This window comes from Panthera pardus, unplaced genomic scaffold (assembly GCF_024362965.1).
Source record: "Panthera pardus isolate Hobbes unplaced genomic scaffold, ASM2436296v1 HiC_scaffold_16, whole genome shotgun sequence".
Taxonomy (NCBI): domain Eukaryota; kingdom Metazoa; phylum Chordata; class Mammalia; order Carnivora; family Felidae; genus Panthera; species Panthera pardus.
The window spans coordinates 82,327,646-82,350,544 of NW_026526721.1; the positions used below are offsets into that span (position 1 = coordinate 82,327,646).

At 43.5% G+C, this 22,899-nt stretch overlaps 1 protein-coding gene, 1 long non-coding RNA gene and 1 pseudogene across 2 annotated transcripts in view; 1 reads left to right on the forward strand and 2 right to left on the reverse strand.

Moving 5' to 3' along the window:
- Positions 1-385: 385 nt before the first annotated feature.
- On the reverse strand, positions 386-14,184 carry EIF2B5 (eukaryotic translation initiation factor 2B subunit epsilon). Its single transcript, XM_019463324.2, has 16 exons — positions 13,933-14,184; positions 12,810-12,934; positions 11,780-11,965; positions 11,509-11,686; positions 11,341-11,421; positions 10,987-11,064; positions 10,397-10,709; positions 8,746-8,891; positions 7,986-8,127; positions 7,763-7,864; positions 7,448-7,555; positions 6,932-7,022; positions 6,500-6,623; positions 5,886-6,011; positions 5,362-5,472; positions 386-5,186 (listed from the first exon to the last, which is right to left on the reverse strand). The coding sequence occupies exons 1-16, from the start codon at positions 14,125-14,127 to the stop codon at positions 5,127-5,129; spliced, it is 2,166 nt and encodes a 721-aa protein (XP_019318869.2). The 5' UTR covers positions 14,128-14,184; the 3' UTR covers positions 386-5,126.
- LOC128777557 (U4 spliceosomal RNA) lies at positions 8,293-8,375 on the reverse strand (annotated as a pseudogene).
- A 29-nt stretch (positions 14,185-14,213) lies between the features above and the next one.
- Positions 14,214-22,899, forward strand: part of LOC109275218 (uncharacterized) — a 37,621-nt gene continuing 28,935 nt past the window's right edge. Inside the window, exon 1 of the long non-coding RNA XR_002084007.2 lies at positions 14,214-14,378. This is a non-coding gene — a long non-coding RNA (uncharacterized LOC109275218). The remainder of the gene's footprint in view (positions 14,379-22,899) is intronic.

Sequence of the window (22,899 nt, forward strand, 5' to 3'; positions counted from 1 at the left end):
GGACTCACCAAGGCCCCGGCTATGGACCCAGGGGGGGATCTATCGGCTGTTCCTCAGCAGCCTGGGACGGGTGTAACACAGGGGTCACTTTGGTCCCCAGAGTTGGGGGGGGGGGGGGGGGGATGTGTGATTCTGACCAGGTATCATTGGAGGAAAGTGACCTCCACATGGCCCTTTAGGGTCTTTTGAAAAGCATAGCTGCTGTCACTGAGTCTGTCAAACTGAGTTCCTTGAGGACAGAATGGGATCGAGTTCTGATTTCTTCTTATAACTTCAATACAATACCTAGGTGCAAAGCAGTGGCTTAATAAATGGATTGATGCGGAACAAGTGCAAGAATGAAAATGAGTGCATGACTGGGACAGTAAGAAACCAGAACTAGGTGTAATCGGTCCCTAATAGATTTTCTCACCCCTTAGCTTTTAATTCATTCAATAAAGTGTCCATTTAGGTGCAAGGCATACTGTAGGGTATAAAGCAAAACAAGACAGGTAAGACTACTCTCAGGACTTTCACTGATCTGAAAAGCAGCACACAAGCTTGTAATAAATAACTTCAGAGTGACACATGCTATGAAAAAGATAAAATGGAGCAATGTGATAGTAAAAGGGAGAAGAGAATTATGGGTGGTTAGGGAAGGCCTCTTCCCTTTGAGCTAAGACAGAATGGAAGCAGCAGCAGCTATAAGAGGGTCTGGTGTGGGGGGAAAGCATTCCAAGCAGAGGGCATGGCCCAATATAAAGACTCAAGGCACAAATAACTCTCTCCCAATTTGAGGAACAAGGAGGCCAATGTGACTTTAGTGATAGTGGTAGATGAGGCTGGAAACATAGGCTGGGACTAGACCACATAGGTCTTTTAAGGCCACAGTAACAAGTGTGGGCTCCTCCCACTCCATTTTGTATCGTTGTCTAATTAGCATTTTCAGAGTAAGTACCTCTTCCACACAACTCTTCTGCTCAGGAACCTCTCGACATTCCCCCAGTGCCTTCCAAATATTCTTAGCACTGTATTCAAAACTCTAAACTGCCAACCTCTACAGCTTTTTGTTTCATAATATGCTGGCTATATTTTTTACTTCAGCAAATCAACCTAATTGCTAGTACCTGCACATATCTTGTGCATTTTCACTTCATACCCTTTTTTTTTTAATTGAATATATGTGCATGTTAAGCTCTTAACAGCATTTCTCTGTCCCATTTTCCTCCCTACCCCAGTATACTTTTAAAGCTTACACTATTTCTTGATCTATACATTCTAGATATTGCATATTACTTCCAATTTTCATTGATGGATTTTTCTTCCACCTTCCCCCTAGCCTCTTAAAATAGTAAAATTATCCTTTTTGGTTAAATCAGTATAGATTTTAGTATTGACATTTTCACTGAGTAAATGCTTCCTTCACAACTTTTTATTTCTGCTGGCATTAATCATAGCCTTCCTTTTTCATTTGCTTTTTTATATATCTACCATTAAGTCTTACTACATAATCTAAGTTTCTCAATACATATTGTTTACATAGTCAAATAGATTATCCAACCATTTTCTCCCTTGGAACCTTCTGCTCTCTTGCTCTGGTCGACACTGTTGGATGTCTCAGCCTATGCACAGCTCTCACCCTGGGACTTCTCTGCATCATGTTCTGAATTACCTCTCCTCTGTGTTGGATCCCCATTTCCTGGATACTTTTTACTCCTTTGCTTTGATAAAGCACACCCTTTGGTGGCTTACTTTGAGAGTATGGGAAATAAAACCCCTTTTGAGAACTTGCAAATCTGAAAACATGATTGAGTTGAAAGTAATTTTCCTTCAGAATTTTGAAGGTATCACTACATTGTCTTCCAGCTTCCAGTGTTGCTATTAAGCAGTTAGATCTCTATTTTTCCCTAAGGCTTTGCACATGACTTGTTTTTACTCTTTCTGTAAGTTTTTAGAAGTTCCCTTTATTCCTGAGGTTCTGAAATTTCATGGCGATAGATCTTGGTGCTTATTCACTGTGCTAGGCACTTAGTGAGTCCTTTCCATCGAGAAATTCAACAATATTTCCTTACTTAGTAACATCACTACTATCTTCCCCATACTTTTTACAACTTGTTAGATGTTGGACCTTCTGGATTCTTCCTTTATCAACCATTCCCTTTTATTTTTGAATGACTGCATCTTTTTGCAAGATTTTCTTAACATTATTTCCAACCTTTCCCCTATCCAATTGGATAGGTAAAATGTCACAACTCAAAATTCAACTACATAAGGATGGATAACATCTCCATCCTATTCAGTTCTCTAGTCCTCCAATTCTCAGTAGGAAACAATTTACTTAATTTCTAAAAACTTGTTTGAAAAAAATTTTTGTTATCTAGTTCTCCCTTTTCATAGTACTGTCTTCAGACACAATATTTTTTGAGAATAATTATAGCTAGCCCCCCTCCCTGAGGTTTTCAAATAACTCCCTACTTTGTCATGGTTTCCTCGGTTTCAATTTTGTTTTGGTCTCTGCCTTTCATGTTCAAAGTTTCCTCAAATGTTTGATAACCATCGGCAGTCTATTCACATTTAAGAGTGAAATACTAAAAAGCTGATTGGAAGCTCTGTCGAGGTACAGGGCTTTTTAACTAACAGGATTCACTGTACGATGATCAAATAGGGTAAAGATGGTTTTTTGTTTTGAGAAAACAAAAAGTATAAGTATTGAAAAGCTTTTTTTCCCCTGCACTTATTCAGCTTGTTTTTGCCTGGTGTGTGCTGATATTCAGAGCCCTACCACTCATACACTTTCACTTAATCCCTCATTTCCAATCTAGCCCCTTACCCCCATCCCCATGTCTGCTCTTGAGTCCAGAGGCTCTAATATCTTTTCCTTAAAGTTCTGAAATTTCATGGGGCTATTTCATTCATTCTACTGGGCACTCATGAGCTGTTAGTCTGAAAAGTCCTGCCTTTTGGGTTTAAGAAAACTTCATAAATATTTCTTTTATAATTTCCTCTCCCTTTCTTCAGACTAAATCTCCCATTTCTTGCAGGACAGTTGGGGTAATTACCTGGCTAAACCAGATGAGGTAGAAACCTGGGGGGCCTTTTCTTATACAGATCTTTGATTCTCCTGCACCCACCCCATTCTCAGCCCCAATCCTTATCCCCTTTGCTGAACCTCTTCTGGGTTCAAAAGGGCACACTGGGTTTGCTTCTTGTTAATAACCACCTCAGCAGAGAGAACCCATCTCATTCTGCTCTGTTAAATCAACTTTCACTCTTTGATTTATTTTTCATTTTCCAAAATGTTAATGTCTCTTATTCACTGTGATCACCTCTGGTTTTCCTTATTGAGTCATGTGCCTTTTTTGAAGAATTTCATTACTGGCACTTGAATGGGGTTTTTGAAAAAGTAAGACAAAAAACAAAACAAAACAAAACCCCATGTGTTTAGTATACCACATTTAAATGGAAATCCTTTGCTTTGTTTTTAATATCCCCTTCTACCCTTTCCTGCTTTTAGGCCACTCAAGTGTCACAATCCTCTAATCCTTCCCTAATTACTCTTCTGGAAGGAATCTCTTCCTTCTAAAAAGTTCTATAGGCCACCTCTAATCTCTGCTACCCATTAGGTACAAATCAGAGATGCCCTAAAGTTATTTGTATTTAACAGCTCCTAGTAGTCCATGCCTTAACCTTCATATGCCCTCTAGGCACTAGTTCCTACATATGAAAAAGCAGAAACTGAGATTTACTGAACAAGAAAAGTAAATTAAGCCAAATCCTGTTTTTTCACTCTTTAGAAATACTCGGTACTGCCCATTCACACCCTTGAGTACAATTCAGTATTCTTTTCCTCAGCTTACTCCTTTTTACCCAACTAAAATGAATAATGGCAACCATTTTCTGTGATGTCCAGGAGGATCACTGGTTACCAGTAACATTTGCCACAGTTTAAGTGTCAATAGGGTAAAGGTTTTAGGACAGCAAAAAAGAGCTTAAAAAGATGAGACAGAAGAGCATGTCTCATAGTTGAAGTTAAAGGGGACAACAGAGCAAAATGGCAAACTCCAGCTTTATCAATGACCGGTTATAGGACCTCTCTGAAATTTAGGTTCTTCATCTGAAAATGGGGATATGACCTATTGTCTACTGTGAAGTTTAAACACATGAAAAGTATTTAGCAAAATGCTTACCATACAGTAAGCCATTTCATAGGATCTTTCTCTGTTCTTAGGATACTCATTGCTGGCTTGGGGTTATATTTGCCTCTGGAGGCAATTTCCCTTCACTGAGACACTGAATATGCTGAAACATAAAGAATTCTAGATTATGAGATTCAAGCCCTTAGCTTTGCTCCTCAAGAGTCTTGAGACCTTAAGCAAACTTCCTTATCTTTAAGATGCTGAATATCTCAGTTTCCCTGATAATTGTACTGGATCTATTGCACAAAGCATGGCAGTTGGTCAATGGACTTTACATATGTTTGGATAATCACCCTCTGACAGCAAAGTGTTTGCATTAGGACTTTCTATGGAAATAGGCTCAGGAATACTACTCCAGGACCACAAATTGGTCCACAGAGGCTGGAAAAGAATCTAGGCCTTTCACTACCCTTGAGCCAAGGCAATGGTCAATTAGCAAGGCACCACAGTACCACCTAGTGGCAGTAACACCCTTCCTCTCCCTCTCTCCCAGGTGTTAAGGAAAAGCTGCCAGGTTCAGAACTCTTTGGTCACCTATTTTAAGAGCTGATCAGTCAGAGTTGGAGAGAAACCAAATACATCCCCCTCTTTTTTTTTTTTTTAATATTAACAAATACAAGCAGCAGAAAGGGCCAGTTGCTCTCTGCTGTTCCCTGAGGGAAAGCCAGAGCACAAAACTATTCCTCTGGGCTTCCTCTAACTGCAGGGCTTGCCTTGCTCCTCTTTAGGCAGAGCTTTGTTCCAGCCCAACTTCCCTTTTCCCAGCTCCCCAGTCAGGATGGGAGGCACATGGTTACTGGAGGTGGGAAGAATACTGTAGTTCCAGCCTCTGCTCCTTTAAGTCTCAGCTTGGATGGTGATCACTCATCCTTCTGCAACTAGCCTCCCATCTGCTCTGGTCCAGAAGCCGGGAGGGCTATCAACACACCCATAGGAGCAGGCGGTGTGACTTCAGTCATCTTCAGATGATTCCTCTTCTGCCTCTTTCAGCCACTGGATGAACCTCTGCAGCTGTAAGGAAGCAGAGTGGAAAGCTATTGAGGAAGGGGAATATAACCCTTCTGTTCTCCTTAGCAGATAAACAGCTTGAGCAGCCAGAGTCCCAGGGACCAACCACCCTGGAATCTATGACCAAGAGCCAGGGACCAGACAACCATTGTGGTCACAGGAGGGCAGCCTGACTCACCTGTTGGTTCTTGCGCAATTGCTGCCCCTTATCAGTCATATCCCTTTGGCTGAACCAGCTCAGGATTGTTTCCTCAGCCAGGATCTCTAGCTGGTAGAAAGCCATCAGCACCTGCAGAAGGCCAGCAGAGGAGATCTCAGGGACCTCAAAGAACCCAGCAAGATATAATAGATAACAGAGAAAGAGGAAGCGAGATCTTAGCACCTCTTTCCATCAAACTATCAGCTTCCTTTTAAACACCAAGCAGTTGCTTTAAAAATAGACAAGAATGAGCTGTTCACTCTGCTACTGGGATAGGTTTAACTTCTGGAACTTTTGTTTGGTTCCTGGGATAATCACCAAATGGTTGCCTTACTAGCCTGGCTCCAAGCTGTACATCCTAGCAAACAGCATGATAATAGGGGTAGATGGTGCTATTAATCAAACCCCATACTGGATTCATGTCAGCCTGTTTTGTGTCTCCATGAAGGCAGCCAAGGTCTGTTTCAAAGCAAATGCAGGACTAGGGGGCTTGAGGTATTCACCTTGGCCAGGGAAGTACTAAGAGCTTCATGCTCCAGGAAGAAGTCCTCAATGGCTGCCAATGCTTCCAAATGATCAGCTGCACGCTTTATGTAGTTCCTAAAAACAGGACTCCAGGCTTTGAGAAGCTATGGAAGAAAGGAGAAGGGAACTGCAATATATTCCTGAGCATGCACCTAAATCTAGATAGCAAAGAAAGTCAATATCGATAACAGAGGACTATCAGGATATGGGAAAACAAGCGGGAGATGATACAGGCCTGAGGAATCATGTCAGAGGGACTTGGGAGTTGCTGGCAGTCAGGGTTGGTGAAAAAGAAAAGATTTCCCAGAGAAGGTAAAAGGGGGTCAGATGCTACAGGCTGCCTCAACATACCTATTGCCAGCCTAAAGGCTGATCTCATTCTGTGCTAAATCATTTCAGTCAGAGAGTATAAAAGTCTAGGACTATTCTGGATGTATCTTTGGGCTGCTCTTGTACCCAATCTATACCCAGAGGCAAGGAGAAAGGAACCACAAGTAACACATATCCCACAGTAAGATATTTAAAGTGAAACACAGCAAGAATGATGATCTGCCACCACCCAATCTCTTGTCTTCAGCCCATCTTTACTCACGGGAAGCAGTAGGGCGCAGTAACGGTTTGGGTCCAGCAGGGAATCCATCTGTTGGAAGGGGAACTCCAGGACCACGTGGCTCAATACCTGCATCACCTCCTTTAGACTTATGTTGTAGGCGTATCTGTGGGAAGACTGGGGTGACACCAGGGCCTTCACTGGCCCTTTCAGCTTGCTTGTAGGACCATGACTTTGACAGGACACTGGGGGAGAAGTCAGATGGAACAACATGCAAGGGGAAGACTTTGGAAGAGGGAAGTCTATGCTGAGGCCAGAACCTAACATTCTCCTTGAATCATCCTAATTCTCTACTAGCCTTGCTCACTTGGGACGTTGAGGGAATCAGTTCCTATCTGGGAAAGAAACAGGAGAGAACCTCTACCTGCCTGGGATTACCCAGCGGACAGGAGCAGAGGGAAGGGCTGCTCTTACTTGAGAGAGTTGATCTCTAGGACTAGATTGTCACAAGAAATGTTCTCCTCCTTGCCCCGCTGTAGTGTTCCCAGGACTTCATTCTGGAATACTAAAATCAAACGAAAAAGTTCATGAGCCAACATCACTCCAGAATGCTTTAAGTTCTCTACTCCTGACCTTATCATTTATTTATTTTAAATATTTATTTATTTTGAGAGAGAGAGAGAGAGAGAGAGAGAGAGCGAGCATGAGCAGGGGAGGGACAGAGAGAGGGAGAGAATCCCAAGCAGGCTCTGCACTGTTAGCGCAGAGCCCAACATGGGGCTTGAACTCATAAACTGTGAGATCACAATCTGAGCCGAAATTAAGAGTTGGATGCTTAACCTACTGAGCCCACCCCAGCACCCTACGGGCCTGATTTTATACCAAACCCCTTCTGGGAAAAACACAAGTCTCTGGCTAGTCGATCCAGACAAAGAATGAACTGGAAGTTTTCCTCTTTTGTCCCAGGACACTGCTCCCCTGGCCACTCACCTTTGAAGTCATCCATCTGTGGGGAGCCCGTTCGGCTGTCTAGCTCCTCAGCATCCATACTCTGCTCACTCTCAGTTTCACTCTCTTCTTCCATATTGATTGTGAGTCCTGAGAACCCATTAAGGGTGAGAAACAAGAAAAGGAAAGAGCCATTGACACAGAGTAATCTATCTACCCTGTCTGAATGAATAAAGTAATAAACAAGTGGTCTGATTCTGAAGTATTCACTCTCCTTCAAAATATTCCGACTTAGGAGTGTGTGTGTGTGTGTGTGGGGGGGGGGGGGGGGGGTGACAGGAATAAGGCCTAGCTCACCCCATAGATTCTGCCGTAGTTCCTCTTCCTCTTCCACATTCATGTCTGCAGCTTTCCAGAGGTAGCCCTGGCCAGCAACTCCAACTTCTGCTGGATTGTAACCTGGAAAAGCATTGATCTTTAGTGAAGGCACAGGAGAAGCACAATCACTCTAGGAGGAAATACTGGTTTTCCCACGGGGCAAAGAGACACACAGGTGCCCCACACCTGCTAAGCCTCACACCTTTCAGCTTCACTTTCTCCTTTTCTTGGTTAGCCCCAGAATCGTCACTGAACTGGCCATCGTCCTCATCTTCCTCTGCATCTGGAGGGTGCAAAGAGATCACCGAGCCCTCAGGCAGCGTGATGTCTGGGCCCACTACCACCTAGGGGACCAAAAAAGAGTAGGTGGCACAGATCCATCAGTGTGTTGGGAAAAGGTACATCCTGACAATGAGAGCAACTATTTTTACTAAGCTAAGTAGAAGATAAATGAATCCACTGGATTTGCGCTCTCTCCCCCTGTCTCTGCCCCGTGTGCTCACGCTCTCTCTCAGAATAAATAGTTTTCAATTAGCAATAATCGTGCCTCGGATAAACCTCATTGGCTACGATACTGCCACTGCACAAAGCTTCTCTCAGAATAAATAAACATTAAAAACAAGGGGGGCTGCCTGGTGGTTCAGTCAGTTAAGCCTCCAACTCTTGATTTCGGCTTGGGTCATGATCTCACATGGGATTGAGTCCTGCGTCCAGCTCTACGCTGACAGTGTGGAGCCTGCTTGGGATTCTCTCTCCCTCTCTCTCTGTCCCTCCCCTACTTGTGTGTGTGCAAGTACACGTGCTCTCTCTCAAAAAAAAAAAAAAAGAAAAAGAAAAAAAAAAGAATCCACTGGATTGGGACTCTCAATTCAGGCTGGAACATGGGTGGACATAAGGCCCCTCTGGCTCAACAAGACCACCAACCATTTTGGGGCTTGTGTGCAGTATGGAGATGGTCTTACCTGGGAAGTAAGGACACAGCGTGGCTTCAGTGTAACTTGTTCCTTGACTTCAGCATTGTCACAGAGCAGAGATTGATGGATCTGTGCTCCAGCAGCCACTCGGACACCCTGCCACAGGTAGGCCTGGTCCAGCACCACGTTATCACCTGGCTCAGGACAGGAAGCATTCCTGGTCACTCAGGGCTCCAGACCAGGGCCATTCCTGGAGGACAGGGCTGACTGATAGCAGCACAACTCCCACCCAGCTCTGATACTGCATCCCTTATTCACCAGAAACACCCTCTCCCCTTCTAAGCTCCAGCCTGAGAATAGAACAGTGTTTACCACGACCATCCTCCACTAGCTCACCCCATTTGCAACAATCACAGACTATATACTGCACTTAAGTACCTGAGAACCTTCAAGATATCTGAACTCAAGATATCCTTTGAACTCAAGATCCTTGTTAGAATCATATCCACGTCTAGAAGTAGAACTCAATTTTTCCATCTCTTCTTGTACATTTCAATTTTTAAAAAAGATTTTAAGGGGCGCCTGGGTGGCTCAGTCGGTTGAGCATCCGACTTGGAGTCAGGTCATGATCTCCCACTCATGGGTTTGAGCCCCACATCGGGCTCTGTGCTGACAGCTCAGAGCCTGGAGCCTTGCTTCGGATTCTGTGTGTCTCTCTCTTTCTCAAAATAAATAAACATAATAATAAAAAAAATTAAAAAAAAAAAAAAAAAAGATTTTAAGTAATCTCTACACCCAATGCAGGGCTTGAACTCACAACCCCGAGATCAAGAGTCCCGTACTCTGTTGACTAAGCCAGCCAGATGCCTGCTCCTCTTCTTGTACATTTTAGAATTCGAATTTTATTGTTGTTCTTTTAAAGGGCCAGTTCCGGGGCGCCTGGGTGGCGCAGTCGGTTAAGCGTCCGACTTCAGTCAGGTCACGATCTCGCGGTCCGTGAGTTCGAACCCCGCGTCAGGCTCTGGGCTGATGGCTCGGAGCCTGGAGCCTGTTTCCGATTCTGTCTCCCCCTCTCTCTCTGCCCCTCCCCCGTTCATGCTCTGTCTCTCTCTGTCCCAAAAATAAATTAAAAAAAAAAAAAAAAAAAACGTTAAAGGGCCAGTTCCATTAAAAGCATCACATTCCTATAACCAAAGTGACTTACCAAGAAGCAACCAGGTAGTAATGGTAGAGTAAAAAGAATGCTGTACTTAGAATACTCACATTCAAGTCCTAGCACTGCCTCTCATTAGCTTATAACCCTGAGGGAGATAAACCTCTTTGAGCCTGTTTGCTTGGCTATAAACTGAGAATAAATAATACTCACTTCACAAGGTTTTTGTGAGGATAAATGAAACGATGTACGCAAAACCCCTTTGTAAAACTGCAATGCACCAAACAGATGTTATTATTGCATGTTAATTATCCACTTGGTCCTGAATGTGAATAAGGTACTCTGGAATGTGAAGGGTCACCCAATAAGAGGCTCACAGGCCACAAATTAAAGGCCACAAATTTTACATCCCTATTCTGTCCTTTACTAAGGTAGCCACACTAGTTCCTCATTCTCAGGAACGATCCCTCTCTTTCTCTGAAGACATGGGGCTCCCCACGTTCCTGCTCCTAGGGTGACCAGTTTGATTTCCCCACCTGTGCTCACCAATGCGGCAGCCAGGGCCAATGACACTGTTGGTAATAGAGCAATTGCTGCCAATGACAGTGCCAGAGCCCAGAAGCACATTTTCCTCCAGGACGCTGCCGTGGCCTAGGCTGACTTCAGGCCCTCGGTAAATGTTATGCCGGGAATGAGTGCAGTTCTGGGTTGTGCTGTCAGTGAAGTTTGCCTCTGGCGTGAGTGGGTAGACCCATCGGCGGATGACATCAGCACAGACAGCCGCATACATGTGTAGGTTGGAGACCCGGGCACCATATTCCCTAGTTGTCACGTGCATGTGGATCTGGTTCCCTAGGATCTGAAAGGGGACAAGGAAAGGGCGGTCACCCAAGTAAGAGAGGAAGAACACAACCAGGTACAATTCTTTCCTAACTTTAAGTTCCCCTCTGCCTTTCAATGTCCTAGCCAAATGGTCAAGATGTTTCTTTGTATATTGCTTCCCTCTCCCCCCGCCCCACCCCCTAGTTCTTTTCCTTACTCGTGAGGCTCAATAAAACACAAAAGAGGACCAAAAATTATCAGCATGGGATAAAATCACAGCCCTCTTCTAAAGAGGCATGGGAACCTTTTCTTACCTCCTCATTCACTAACAGGCCTCGCACAAAGTCATCTCGAGTTTGGTAGTCAAAGTTGTCTGTAAAGAGTTGAGCCACCTGTGGGGGGGATGTTGGGTGGCACCATGGTAAGTGCTATTCTCTGGAAGCGAAGATAAGCCTCTAGAGACCTATCAGACCCTATGACAGTTGGACAAGGGCCAGAATCCCAAAAAGGCTCCCAATGGGATCCTGGGGTCAAGATGAAGCACCCATTTACTGTGGAACTGATAAGAGAAAAAGGGAGAAGAAATATACCCTGGCCTTCTAAAGGAGCAATAACATACCTCAGAGTTTTACTCTTTGGATATGCAGCTCTGGCCCTGAAAAGCTCACCTGAGGAGAGCAGATGCTGATGTGACAGTCCAGTAAATCATAGCGAATCTCTACACCATCTCCACTGCCCTGGAACAAACTCTGTAGGGAGAAGTTACAAGCACTTCAACATGTCTCCTGCTAAAGCCTGTCACTTTCCCGTCTCAAGGACCCCAGATACCCACATACCAGAGGAAAAGAAAACCGTCGAAGACCTTGGGTCTTCTGGAAATGGAGAACCCGGTTTGTGGCACTATCCACAGCCACTACCACATTGTCCTCATGGCAACGAGTTGGGTGGCTAGGGGATGACTCTTTGAAGATCATTGTCATCACAGATACATTTTTTTCTAGCTTCCGCCTCAATCTATAAAGGATAGGAAGGAGAGAGCAGCAAAATAGCAGTCTTAGGGCTCTGCTGGTTCCAAACCCTTTGTCCTTACCATCTTCCCATCCTGACCTGTGTTCTTCCAGGGCTTTGGTAATATTGATGTTTGAGATGACATCCCCATACACCAGAAGGAAGTCAGAGCGCACCAAGGCCTTGGCATCAACATCACGGAGAACATCCCCCAGTGATCGATATAATTCTGATGTAATTATTCGAACCACGTTGAGGGATGTAGGGCGGCACCACTTGGATTTCCTAAAGGAAGGCGGATGAGGGGAACGAGCAAATCAAGCATAAAGATTGCGTAGAGCTTCCCTATTTTTCTCCCCCATTCAACATTCACACACCTTCTCTACAGCTTTTCTGGGTTCCTGCCAGCATCCTCTACTTCAAAGAGATTTATGAACTATAATTAATGGTTTCAGCATCCTGTGTCACCAGTCTTGTTTTATGGGTTAGAGAAACATAGCTATTTCTTCTCCATACCCTGACACCTGTCCCCAAACATGGATCTGAGTTCAAAATCCTGCTGAGACTTAAGAGTATACAAAGTATCCTGGGAACACACTTTCCATGCCACTTCTCTCCTTGCAAAGTCCAAACCAAATTTAGGAGCTGTCTAAAGGACACCATGCTAATATCCTAGTCTTTATTCCCTAAACTTCCATAAATCCTAAGATTCACTCTTTTTCAAGAAGATTTCACCAAACATTTGTTAAGTGTTTATTTACTACGTGCTTTGTACTAAGCTAGGCACTGTGAATACAAAGATGAGGAAGAGCTCAATATTTAGAAGCTCAGTGGCAAAACAAAGATGTTTCTCTTATGACTTCCATATTAGAGCCTTTAAATCAAAGCAAAATCAACAAGATCAAACTTTATAAATGAGATTTAGAAAAAATCCAAATGTTATTCTTTAATCTTTGTCACAACTTCAGCTGCTCACCTCCTGATAGGTGAAGAGAATGCCCTTAGTCCTTATGATGGAATCCAAATAGACCATTTTTTCCCCTCATAATTTCTCCTTACTTAGTTACAACCATCCTAAGGAAACTGGAAAAAATGGTGAAATATGGAAAGAAAAGTTGCAGAGTCTTACAGTAAATGTTCCTTGATTTGAGCAGCCTTCCAGCAACAAAAAACAAAGGTTTCCTGTACACCTGTGGCGGTCAGAAATTCCAGAGTGTAGTCAATTAGTGCCACATTGGCCAGGGGCAAGAGGACCTGGAGGGCAGGAGATGAAAAAAGTCTTAATTTTTGAATTCAGAAAGTCCCGCTGGGCACTATTCTTTCCTCCACTTAACCACAATTTTCACTCCCCTACCAGTGTTCCCAAACGCTATTGTTTTACTTTATCTTCTAAAGTTAAAAGTAATCAGGCCCCTACCTTTGATGTTCATGGCATGCTCTAAGCATGAGAACCTTGGATGAGAATGTAACAGCAAGCATGGAATCTGCTTGCCTAGCAACGGACACACAGCTGCTACAGGACAACAGGCCACTCTGGCAAAGGATAATACTAAAAATCAATCTTATCTCCAGAAACGTAAGCAGTGATAAGTCCCTTTCCTCCATAAAATTTCCTTCCAGATCTCTTTCTGGCCATCCCAATCATTTGTCCAAAATGAACAGCCATTAGGTTTTTTGGGAGGTGTGGGAAGTTAGGATTTTTTCTTATCCAAATGCAGCTGTCTTTGAACTAGTGACTGCTGAGTGACCCTGCAATCCCTAAGACTAGCTCAGTCCAATTCCCCCGTATCTAGACAATAAGGGGTCTGCTGGCAACCGGCCACTAAACCAGTTGTCTTCCTTTTGACAGATGGCACCGTCTGTCATTAAAACCTGGAAAGAAAAAAAGGACACCCTCCGGGATTCAAGACAGCTCTTACTATGGGATCAGACTGTTACCGGTGCTCTTTTTTCAGGCATATGACCTCCCTTTTTGCAGGCAAAAGGAAGTGCTGTTCCCATTCACCTAAGGATCTCTTTTTCCATTGCACGGTTAAAGGCAGCACAGCCTCCTCCTGGGGCACTGAATCCCCGTGTGAAGACTTCTCACAAGCACTACTTCTACATCGAGCCCTATACAAGCCTTTCAAACCTGAGGTGGTCAGCATGAGTGCCCATCTGCCAGAGCACCCCCCACTAGGCAGCCGAAAGGATAACCTGCTGTAGCCCGGCCACCTTCGGGCCCTTTGGCTGCTTCCGCGCGCGGTGCTCACCCGAGGCTGGTCCTTGGAGATGGGGAAGAAGCGGCGATTGAAGCTATCTGCCACCAGAACTGCTTGTAGGGGCGGCGGCGGTTCCTCCTCCGACCCTTTGGCTCCCGCGCCGCTGCCGCTTCCCGGCCCAGGGCCGCTGCGCTTGTTGGCCCGACTAGCCACCGCACCAGGCGACGCCACCACAGTCGCCGCCATCTTCTTCCCTCACGGCCACCGCTTCCGCACGGAAGCTGACACCGCTCGGAGTAGGGGACAAAAAGGACCCAGCGCTCGAAACGCGAAGGACCAACGAAAGGAAGGAGGGAGGAGACAAGGAGAGAGCAGTGCGCAGGAGTGTTCCCTAGGCGCCGGCCCCTGGGAGGAGCAAGTCGTGGGCCGCCTTTGGGCTCAGCGGATGGAGGCGCGGGGTGGGGTGGAGTCCTAAGGCGCACAGACTCGAATTGCAGGTATGGTAGGCCTTCTTTTATACACGAACTGGCTGAGATTTCTCGAGGGATGATGCGACTTGGGGTCTCTGCTTGATCCATTCGGAATATGTAATCTTCCTCGGCCGGAGCATTTAAAAAATTGCAGTCCTCCATCTACGTTCTAGTCACTTAAATATGACCCAGCACCTTGGGGAGTTCGGAACCCAAACATCTCCTTCCTCAGGGAACTCACAGTCCACCTAAATAAATACAGAACATGGTATATAGTAGGGAGAATAGTAATTCTGTGGAGCCTTGATGGTGGCCAGCGGACGATACAAGCATTATCTCATTTAATTTTTCACACATCTTATTCATTCGCTCGACAAACATTTTTTGAACACTCAGAGGAGCAAACTTCACCCAGCAGCTACTAAGTGGAAGAACTGGTATTGGAACCCGATCTGTCTGACTTCAGAGTTCCACATCTTTCTGCCAGGTTACGTGAGGATAAAAGTTACTATTTTATGATTTCTTCATTTCTTCATTCATTCGGCCTATCAGCATTTCTTGAAACCCTACTGTGTCTTAGAGCGGAGTTGAGGTCGATCTAAGGTTGAGTGGGACTGGAGTTAAAGCTTTGAGGCGGAAGGAACTAAGCAAAGCCCTAGGCTCGAGAGGCAGAGCATGATTGGGGGGAAAGGCGGTGGCTGCAGGGAGAAAACCAGTCCTGCGGAGGAGTCAGACCTTGGGGACGCGGGGGAAGCCAGGCAGCGCTGCTTGGCGGTTATTTGGAAGACTAGTTTTCCAGCAAGGCTCAGCGCCCTTTCTACACAGAACGGTGCGAAATCCATGATCCGCTTATCCGGCAAAGTTTCTGCAAACCTTGTTCTCACCATTGCTGGCCTTGCACGTTGCCATTTGGGGTTCAGAAGGCTTAGATTTGTTGTTTCCACGTGGTCATTGCGGTTTGACTAGAGGTACTCAGGCGCTCCCCTCCTAGGACCACGGAGTCTTTCATTTCTTCCCCATACTGGTTAATGATAGTGCTGAGCAAAAACCATTTCTTAAGGATTTGGGAAAATTTAGGCTGGAGAAGGAAAGGGAGAAGGCATCTCAGTAGAAGTTTTCACTCAAATATATGTGCACTGTAAAGGATGCTATTCTACTGTCCTACAAATCCATGGGCAGAAAGAGGAAAAAAAAGGCTGATTAAATTGGATTAGTGATGTGCAGGTGTTGGAGCAGTGGTGGTGGTAGTGAAGCATATGGAAAGTAGGTCCAATTTTAGGAAAAAAAAAATTATTTATTTATTTTGAGAGAGTGTGCACATGCAAGCGAGTGGGGGAGCAGCAGAGAGAGGGGAAGAGAAAGAATCCCAAGCTGGCTCTGAGCTGTCAGTGCAGAGCCCAGCTGGGGGCTTGATCCCATAAACAGTGAGATCATGACCTGAGCCGAAATCAAGAGTCAGACATTTAATGGACTGAGCCACCCAGGCACCCACAATTTTAGAAACTTTTAAATGACTCTTGTGATCCAGGAAAGTGGTGAGTGAAAAGTCTAGAGTCATGAAATTGTGTATATGGATAGCTGGGTATAAGGTTTTTAATGGAGGGGCTCAGGGAGGATGTATGTTTCACAATTTACTCGACTCAGTAACAACAACAACAACAACAACAAAAATCCAAACAAAAATGGGTCAAATTTCTTAAATAAACATTTCTCAAAAAAAGATCTACAAATGGCCAATAAAGCACATGAAAATATGCTCAATATCACTAAACAATAGGGAATTACAGGTCAAAAGTACAATGAAATATCACCTCACATCCACTGGGATGGCTACTATCAAAAAAAACAGGAGTGCATGGGTGGCTCAGTCGGTTGGGCATCTAGTTCTTGGTTCGGCTCTGGGTGTGATCTCACAGTTTTGTGGGTTTGAGCCCCGTGTCAGGCTCTGCACTGGTGGTGTGGAGCCTGCTTGGGATTTTCTCTCTTTCCCTCTCTCTCTCTCTGCCCTTCCCCCACACTTGCGCTCTATCTCTCTCAAAATAAATAAATAAACTTAAAAAATATTAAAATAAAACACAGAAAATAACAAGTGTTAGTGAGGAAGTGGAGAAATTGGAATCTTTGTACCTTGTTGGTGAGAATGTAAACCAGTACAGCCACTGTGGAAAAACAGGACAGTGGTTCTTCAAAAAGATTAAACATAGAATTACCATATGATCCAGCAATTCTACTTCTGGATAAATATCCCCAAAAAGTGAAAGCTGGGACTCAGATGTTTGTACACCTATATTCATAGAAGCATTATTCACAGTAGCTAAAACATGGAAGCAACCCAAGTGTCCATTGAGGAATAAATGGATGAGCAAAATGTGATATATATGTATAACAGAATATTATTCAGCCTGAAAAAAGGAAGGCTATTTTGACATAAGCTATAGCATAGATGAACCTTGAGGAATTCTGCTAAGTGAAATAAACCAGTAACAAAAAGACAAATACTGTATGATTCCATTTATAGGAGGTACCATATTCATATAGACAGATAGTAATACTGTGGTTGCCATGGGCTGGCCAAGAGGAGGAAACGGGGAGTTGTTGTTTAATGTGTACAGAGTTTCAGTTTTATAACACGAAGAGTTCTGTGGATGGAGGGTGGTGCTGGTTGCACAACAATGTGAATGTACTTAATGCCACTGAAATGTACAGTTAAAAATGGTTAAAATAGTAAATTTTATGTTATATATATATATTTTACCGCAGTAAAAAAAAGTTGAAAAAAAGCTTACTGGAAAGATCCTAAAATCCACAAGTACATAATCACACATACACACAAGCAAAATTAGTGAAAATCCTTTCCCCTATTTCTGTCATCCTGCCCAACCTTGAGAATTATAACCATTATTAATAATTCGGTAGGTAATCTTTCCATTTCTCCCCTAAGTTTATATGTCTAGGTCTAGAGATACATTATATGATTAAACACACAGACACAGACACCCACAAACATACACCATATACATATATTCATACATACATGATATACGTATATTCGCACATACCCAAGCATAGAATTATGTTTAGAGACAGTATGCTATATGATGGTACTCCAGGGTCAGAGAATCTGGGTTCCATTACAGGCTCCAGTCATTTACTAGCTGTTTACCCTTGGGCAGATTACTCATTTTCTCTATGCCTGGACTTCTTCATCTTTGAAATGGGATAATAATAGTATTTATCTCATAAGATTGTTGTGAGGATTAAATGAGATAACATATAAAAAGTTCTCCACCAGGGCATCTGGGTGGCTCAGTCAGTTAAGCATCCAACTTTTGGTTTCAGCTCAGGTCATGATCTTGCCATTTGTGGTTCTAACCTCACATTGGGCTCTGCACTGACAGTGCGAAGCCTGCTTGGGATTCTCTCTCTTCCTTTCTCTCTGCCCCTCCCCTGCTCTCTCTCCCTCTCTCTCAAAATAAATAAATAAACTTAGAAAAAAAAAGCCCTATACCTATTGTGGTGAGCACTGAGTAATGTATAGAATTGTTGAATCATATTGTACCTTGAAACTAATATAACACTGTATGCTAATTATATTTCAATAAAAATATGAAAGGCCCTTAGAACCCTGTGTGACACACTGTCAATGCAATTTGAATATTTGCTGATGATAATAATACATTTTTGTCTGCAACTTAATTTTTATTTAATATACTGTAGAATGTAGACAAACCTAGCTATTTTCAATGATTCCATAATATTCTGTATTTACCATAATATTCTGTATTTACCAAAATATACCATAATTTGCCCAACCATTTCTTTAAATTTTTTTTTTAAATGTTTATTTGTTATTGAGAGACAGAGTGTGAGCATGGGAGGGGCAGAGAGAGGGGGAGACACAGAATCTGAAGCAGGCTCCAGGCTCCGGGCTGCCTGCACAGAGCCCAATATGGGGCTGGAACTCATAAACCTCTGAGATCATGACCTGAGTCAAAGTCAGACGCTTAACTGACTGAGCCACCCAGGTGCCCTGACATCTTACCCATTTTTAAGTGCACAGTTCAGTAGTGTTAAAGACATACACGTTGGGGCGCCTGGGTGGCTCAGTTGGTTAAGCGTCTGACTTTGGCTCAGGTCATGATCTTGCGGTCCGTGAGTTCAAGCCCCGCGTCTGGCTCTGTGCTGACAGCTCAGAGCCTGGAGCCTGCTTCAGATTCTGTGTCTCCCTCTCTCTCTGACCCTCCCCCGTTCATGCTCTGTTGCTCTCTGTCTCAAAAATAAATAAACGTAAAAAAAAATTAAATTAAAAAAAAAAAAAGACATACACGTTGTTGTGCTGCTATCACCACCATCCATCCATAGAACTCTTCTCATGTTGCAGAACTAAAGCTCTGTCCTCATTAAACAATAACTCTTCATTTCTTTCTCCCCTTAGCTCTGACAATCACCATTCTACAATTTGTCTCTAAGCATTGACTACCCTAGATACCTATGTAAGTGGAATCATGCAATGTTTGTTCTTTTGTGACTAGTTTATTTCACTTAGCATAACATCTTCTTTTTAAAGATTTTTTTTAAAGTTTATTTTTGAGAGAGACAGAGCACAAGTGGGGGAGGGGCAGGGAGAGAGGGAGACAAAATCTTGAAGCTGTCAGCACAGAGCCCAAGCGGGGCTCGAACCCACGGACCGAACTGAACTGTGGGATCATGACCTGAGTTGAAATCGGACGCTTAACCGACTGAGTCATCCAGGCGCCCCACTTCGCATAATATCTTCAAGGCTCATGCCTGTTGTACCATATGTCAGAATTTCCTTCCTTTTTAAGGCTGAATAACATTCCATTGTATGTATACACCATATTTTGTTTATCCATTCATCTTGACACTTAATAGACACTTGGGTTCATTCCCTGTTTTAGCTATTGTGAATAATGCTCCTATGAATATGGGTGTATAAATATCTGTTTGAGTCCTTGCTTTCACTTTTTTTGGGGTATGTATCCAGAAGTGAAATTTCTGGATAATATGATAATTCTGTGTTTAATTTTTTTGAAGAACCGCCTTCCTGTTTTCCCCAGCAGCTGTACCACTTTGCATTCTCACCAACAGTGCACAAGGGTTCTAATTTCTCCACATTCTTACCAACACTTGTTATTTTTTTATAAAGCTTTATTTTATAATCATCATCATAATAAGTATGAAGTGGTATCTCATTGTGGTTTTTTTTTTCATTTTTAAAAAGTTTTTATTTATTTTTGAGAGACAGAGACAGAGCGTGAGCGGGGGAGGAGTAGAGAGAGAGAGAGGGAGATACAGAATCCGAAGCAGGCTCCAGGCGCCAAGCTATCAGCACAGCTGACCCGGATCCCGACTCAGGGCTTAAACCCATGAGCCCGTGAGATCTTGACCTGAGCTGAAGTCAGACCCTCAACCGACTGAGCCACCCAGGTACCCCTCACTGTGGTTTTGATTTTCATCTCTCTAATAACTAGTGATATTAAGTATCTTTTCACGTGCATAATTATTGGCCATTTGTGTATCTTTTGAGAAATGTCTATGTAAGTCCTTTGCCCATTTTTAAATAGTTTTTTTTTTTTTTTTAAGTTGTAGGAGTTCTTTATATGTTCTGGATATCAATCTCTTATCTGATAATATCAATTGCAAATATTTTCGCCAATTCCATGGGTTGCCTCTTTCCTCTGTTGATAATGTCCTTTGATGTAAGTAAAAGTAAAAACTTTTGATGAAGTCCAACTTATCTATTTTTCTTTTGTTACCTGTACTTTTGGTGTCATATCTAAGAAATCGTTGCCAAAATCCAGTGTCAAGAGGTTTTTCTCCTGTGTTTTCTTTTAACTTTTTTTTTTTTTTTAACGTTTATTTATTTTTGGGACAGAGAGAGACAAGGCATGAACGGGGGAGGGGCAGAGAGAGAGGGAGACACAGAATCGGAAACAGGCTCCAGGCTCCGAGCCATCAGCCCAGAGCCTGACGCGGGGCTTGAACTCACGGACCATGAGATCGTGACCTGAGCTGAAGTCGGACGCTTAACCGACTGAGCCACCCAGGCGCCCCTTCTTTTAACTTTTAAATGGCACTTTTTTTTTTTTTTTTTGTCTTCAGGTTCTACTATAAAGATGTCAAAATAATGGTAGGATCTGTCCCCTGCAGGGTACCCTTGATACATGCACAGGAGCAGGCCATTTCTAGGCAGTGCTAAAGAGGACTTGGGGATTGCATGCATCAGCTGGTGGATTAGAGCACTTCGACAAGAAATCTTAGAGCCTTTTGTGCTTCTCATCTGGGCTCACTTGTGGTTTAGTAATCCGAGCTGATTGTTCACTGCCACAAGTGTTGTTTATTTTCTAGTTACTTTTGGATCTGGAGTTGTTCTGAAAGCGTTCTAAATATGTTATAGGATAGCTGAAATGTTTACTGTTCATGTCCTAGCTTGCTAGAAAATGAAAGAATAAAGTTCTGAGTTCTCTCCCATTCTGTTTTCTTTTCTTTCCTGTTTTCTTTTTTCTTTTCTTTTCTCTTCTCTTCTCTTCTTTCTTTCTTTTTTTTTCTGGAATCTTCACTATTATCTCCAGTGATAAAACTAGTTTCTATAGGTATAACAATCGTCTTTGTCTTCCAGGATGAGCTGAGGAAGAAATATCTTCTAAACTTTCTATAGCTCAGGCAAAACATGCTGGGATTATTCAAAAGAAACTTCACTCAAAAACTTAAGGGAAGGGGTGCTTGGGTGGCTCAGTTGGTTAAGCATCCGACATCAGCTCAGGTCATGATCTCACAGTTCGTGGGTTCGAGCCCTGAGTCGGGATCTGGGTCAGCTGTGCTGACAGCTCTGAGCCTGGAGCCTGCTTTGGATTCCGTGTCTCCCTCTCTCTCTGCCCCTCCCCCACCTGTTCTCTCTCTCTCTCTCTCTCTCTCTCTCTCTCTCTCTCTCTCTTTCTCTCAAATAAATAAACACTAAAAATTTTTTTTAAAAAAACTTAAGAGAAGAAGGGAGACAAAAGGGAAAACAGTCACTAACACACATAATACTCTGCTTGGGCTGAGCCTTAATAAGGTGCTGGAGGGTGGCTTGTGGAGTTGGGCACCACCACCCCCTGGAGGTCATTGCTGTGTTGTGCACCAACCTATTCTGCAATTATTGTAGACTTACTTAGGTACCTTTTGACAGAGTGTTCCAAAATTGTAAAGAAGGAGGCCAGCCATATCCGCAATGTACTTTGAGCCCAGGACCTGGGCTACTCTGTGACCAGTTTTCTTGAAAACAGCTTGAGCTTTGTGGCTGGGGAGAGAGCCATCTCTCTGAGAGTCAATAAGGTTCCTGAGACAGCATTGCCAAGAGAAAAAACAAGTATGGCTAACGTATCAGCTTGAACATCTGAGTCTTGAATCCTGATGGAGCAGGGATTATAGGAACAGAGGGACACTATACTTGACCTGCTCTTTATCCAGGCTCCCACAAGGGGACATGTGTGCGTGAGGAGGGGCAGAGCTGTGGTATAAAAGAGAGAAAGTAGGTAGGGTGACCAACTGTCCTTGTCATCCAGGACAATGCCAGTTTTAGCACTGAAAGTCCTGCATCCTGGACTCAAGGAAACTCTCAGTCCTTGGCAAACTGGAATGTTTGGTTACCATAGAGGCAGGTCAGTAGGTGCCAAGAGTTTTGTTGGTAACTCCCTCCTAAAGAGTCTACCTGGAGAAATAACCAGAGCTTTCCCAATACCTGGACAAGAAGGGGATCCTGAGTCTGGGGGGCCAGAGGATATTAACAACACTGTGGTGCTTACAGGTGGCAGAACTGCAAAACACCAAAGGAAAAAAATTAAAGGCAGCCAGAGAAATATATATTACCTAAAGGGGAACAGGGGCACCTGAGTGGCTCAGTTGGTTCAGCGTCCGACTTCAACTCAGGTCATGATCTCGAAGTTCGTGAGTTTGAGCCCCATATTGGGCTTGCTGCTGTCAGCCTGTTGGAGCAAAGACTGCTTCTGATCCTCAGTCCCCTCTCTCTGCTCCTCCTCCGCTTGTGCTCTCCCAAAAATGAATAAATATTTTAAAAAAATAAAAGGGAATAAAAATTAGATTGACTTCACTAGAGCAAAAATGCAAGCCAGGGGCGCCTGGGTGGCTCAGTTGGTTGAGCATCCGACTTTTGCTGAGGTCATGATCACACAGTTTGTGAGTTCAAGCCCATTGAGACCCATGTCAGCTCTGGCTGACAGCCCAGAGCCTGGATCCTGGAGCCTGCTTTGGATTCTTCATCTCCCTCTCTCTCTACCCCTCCCCCTCTTGCACTCTGTCTCTGTCTTTCTCTCTCTCAAAAATAAATAAACATTAAAAAATTATTTTAAAAAATGGAAGCCAGAAAATAATAATAGCATAACATCTTTAAAGTGTTAAGAGAAAATATCGTCAGCCTAGAATTCTCTTCCCAGAGAAATTATCTTTCAAGAACAAGGGTGAAATACATTTTCAGATCAACAAAAACATGCACTTAATCATCAAAAGTCCTTTATTAATGGAACTTCTA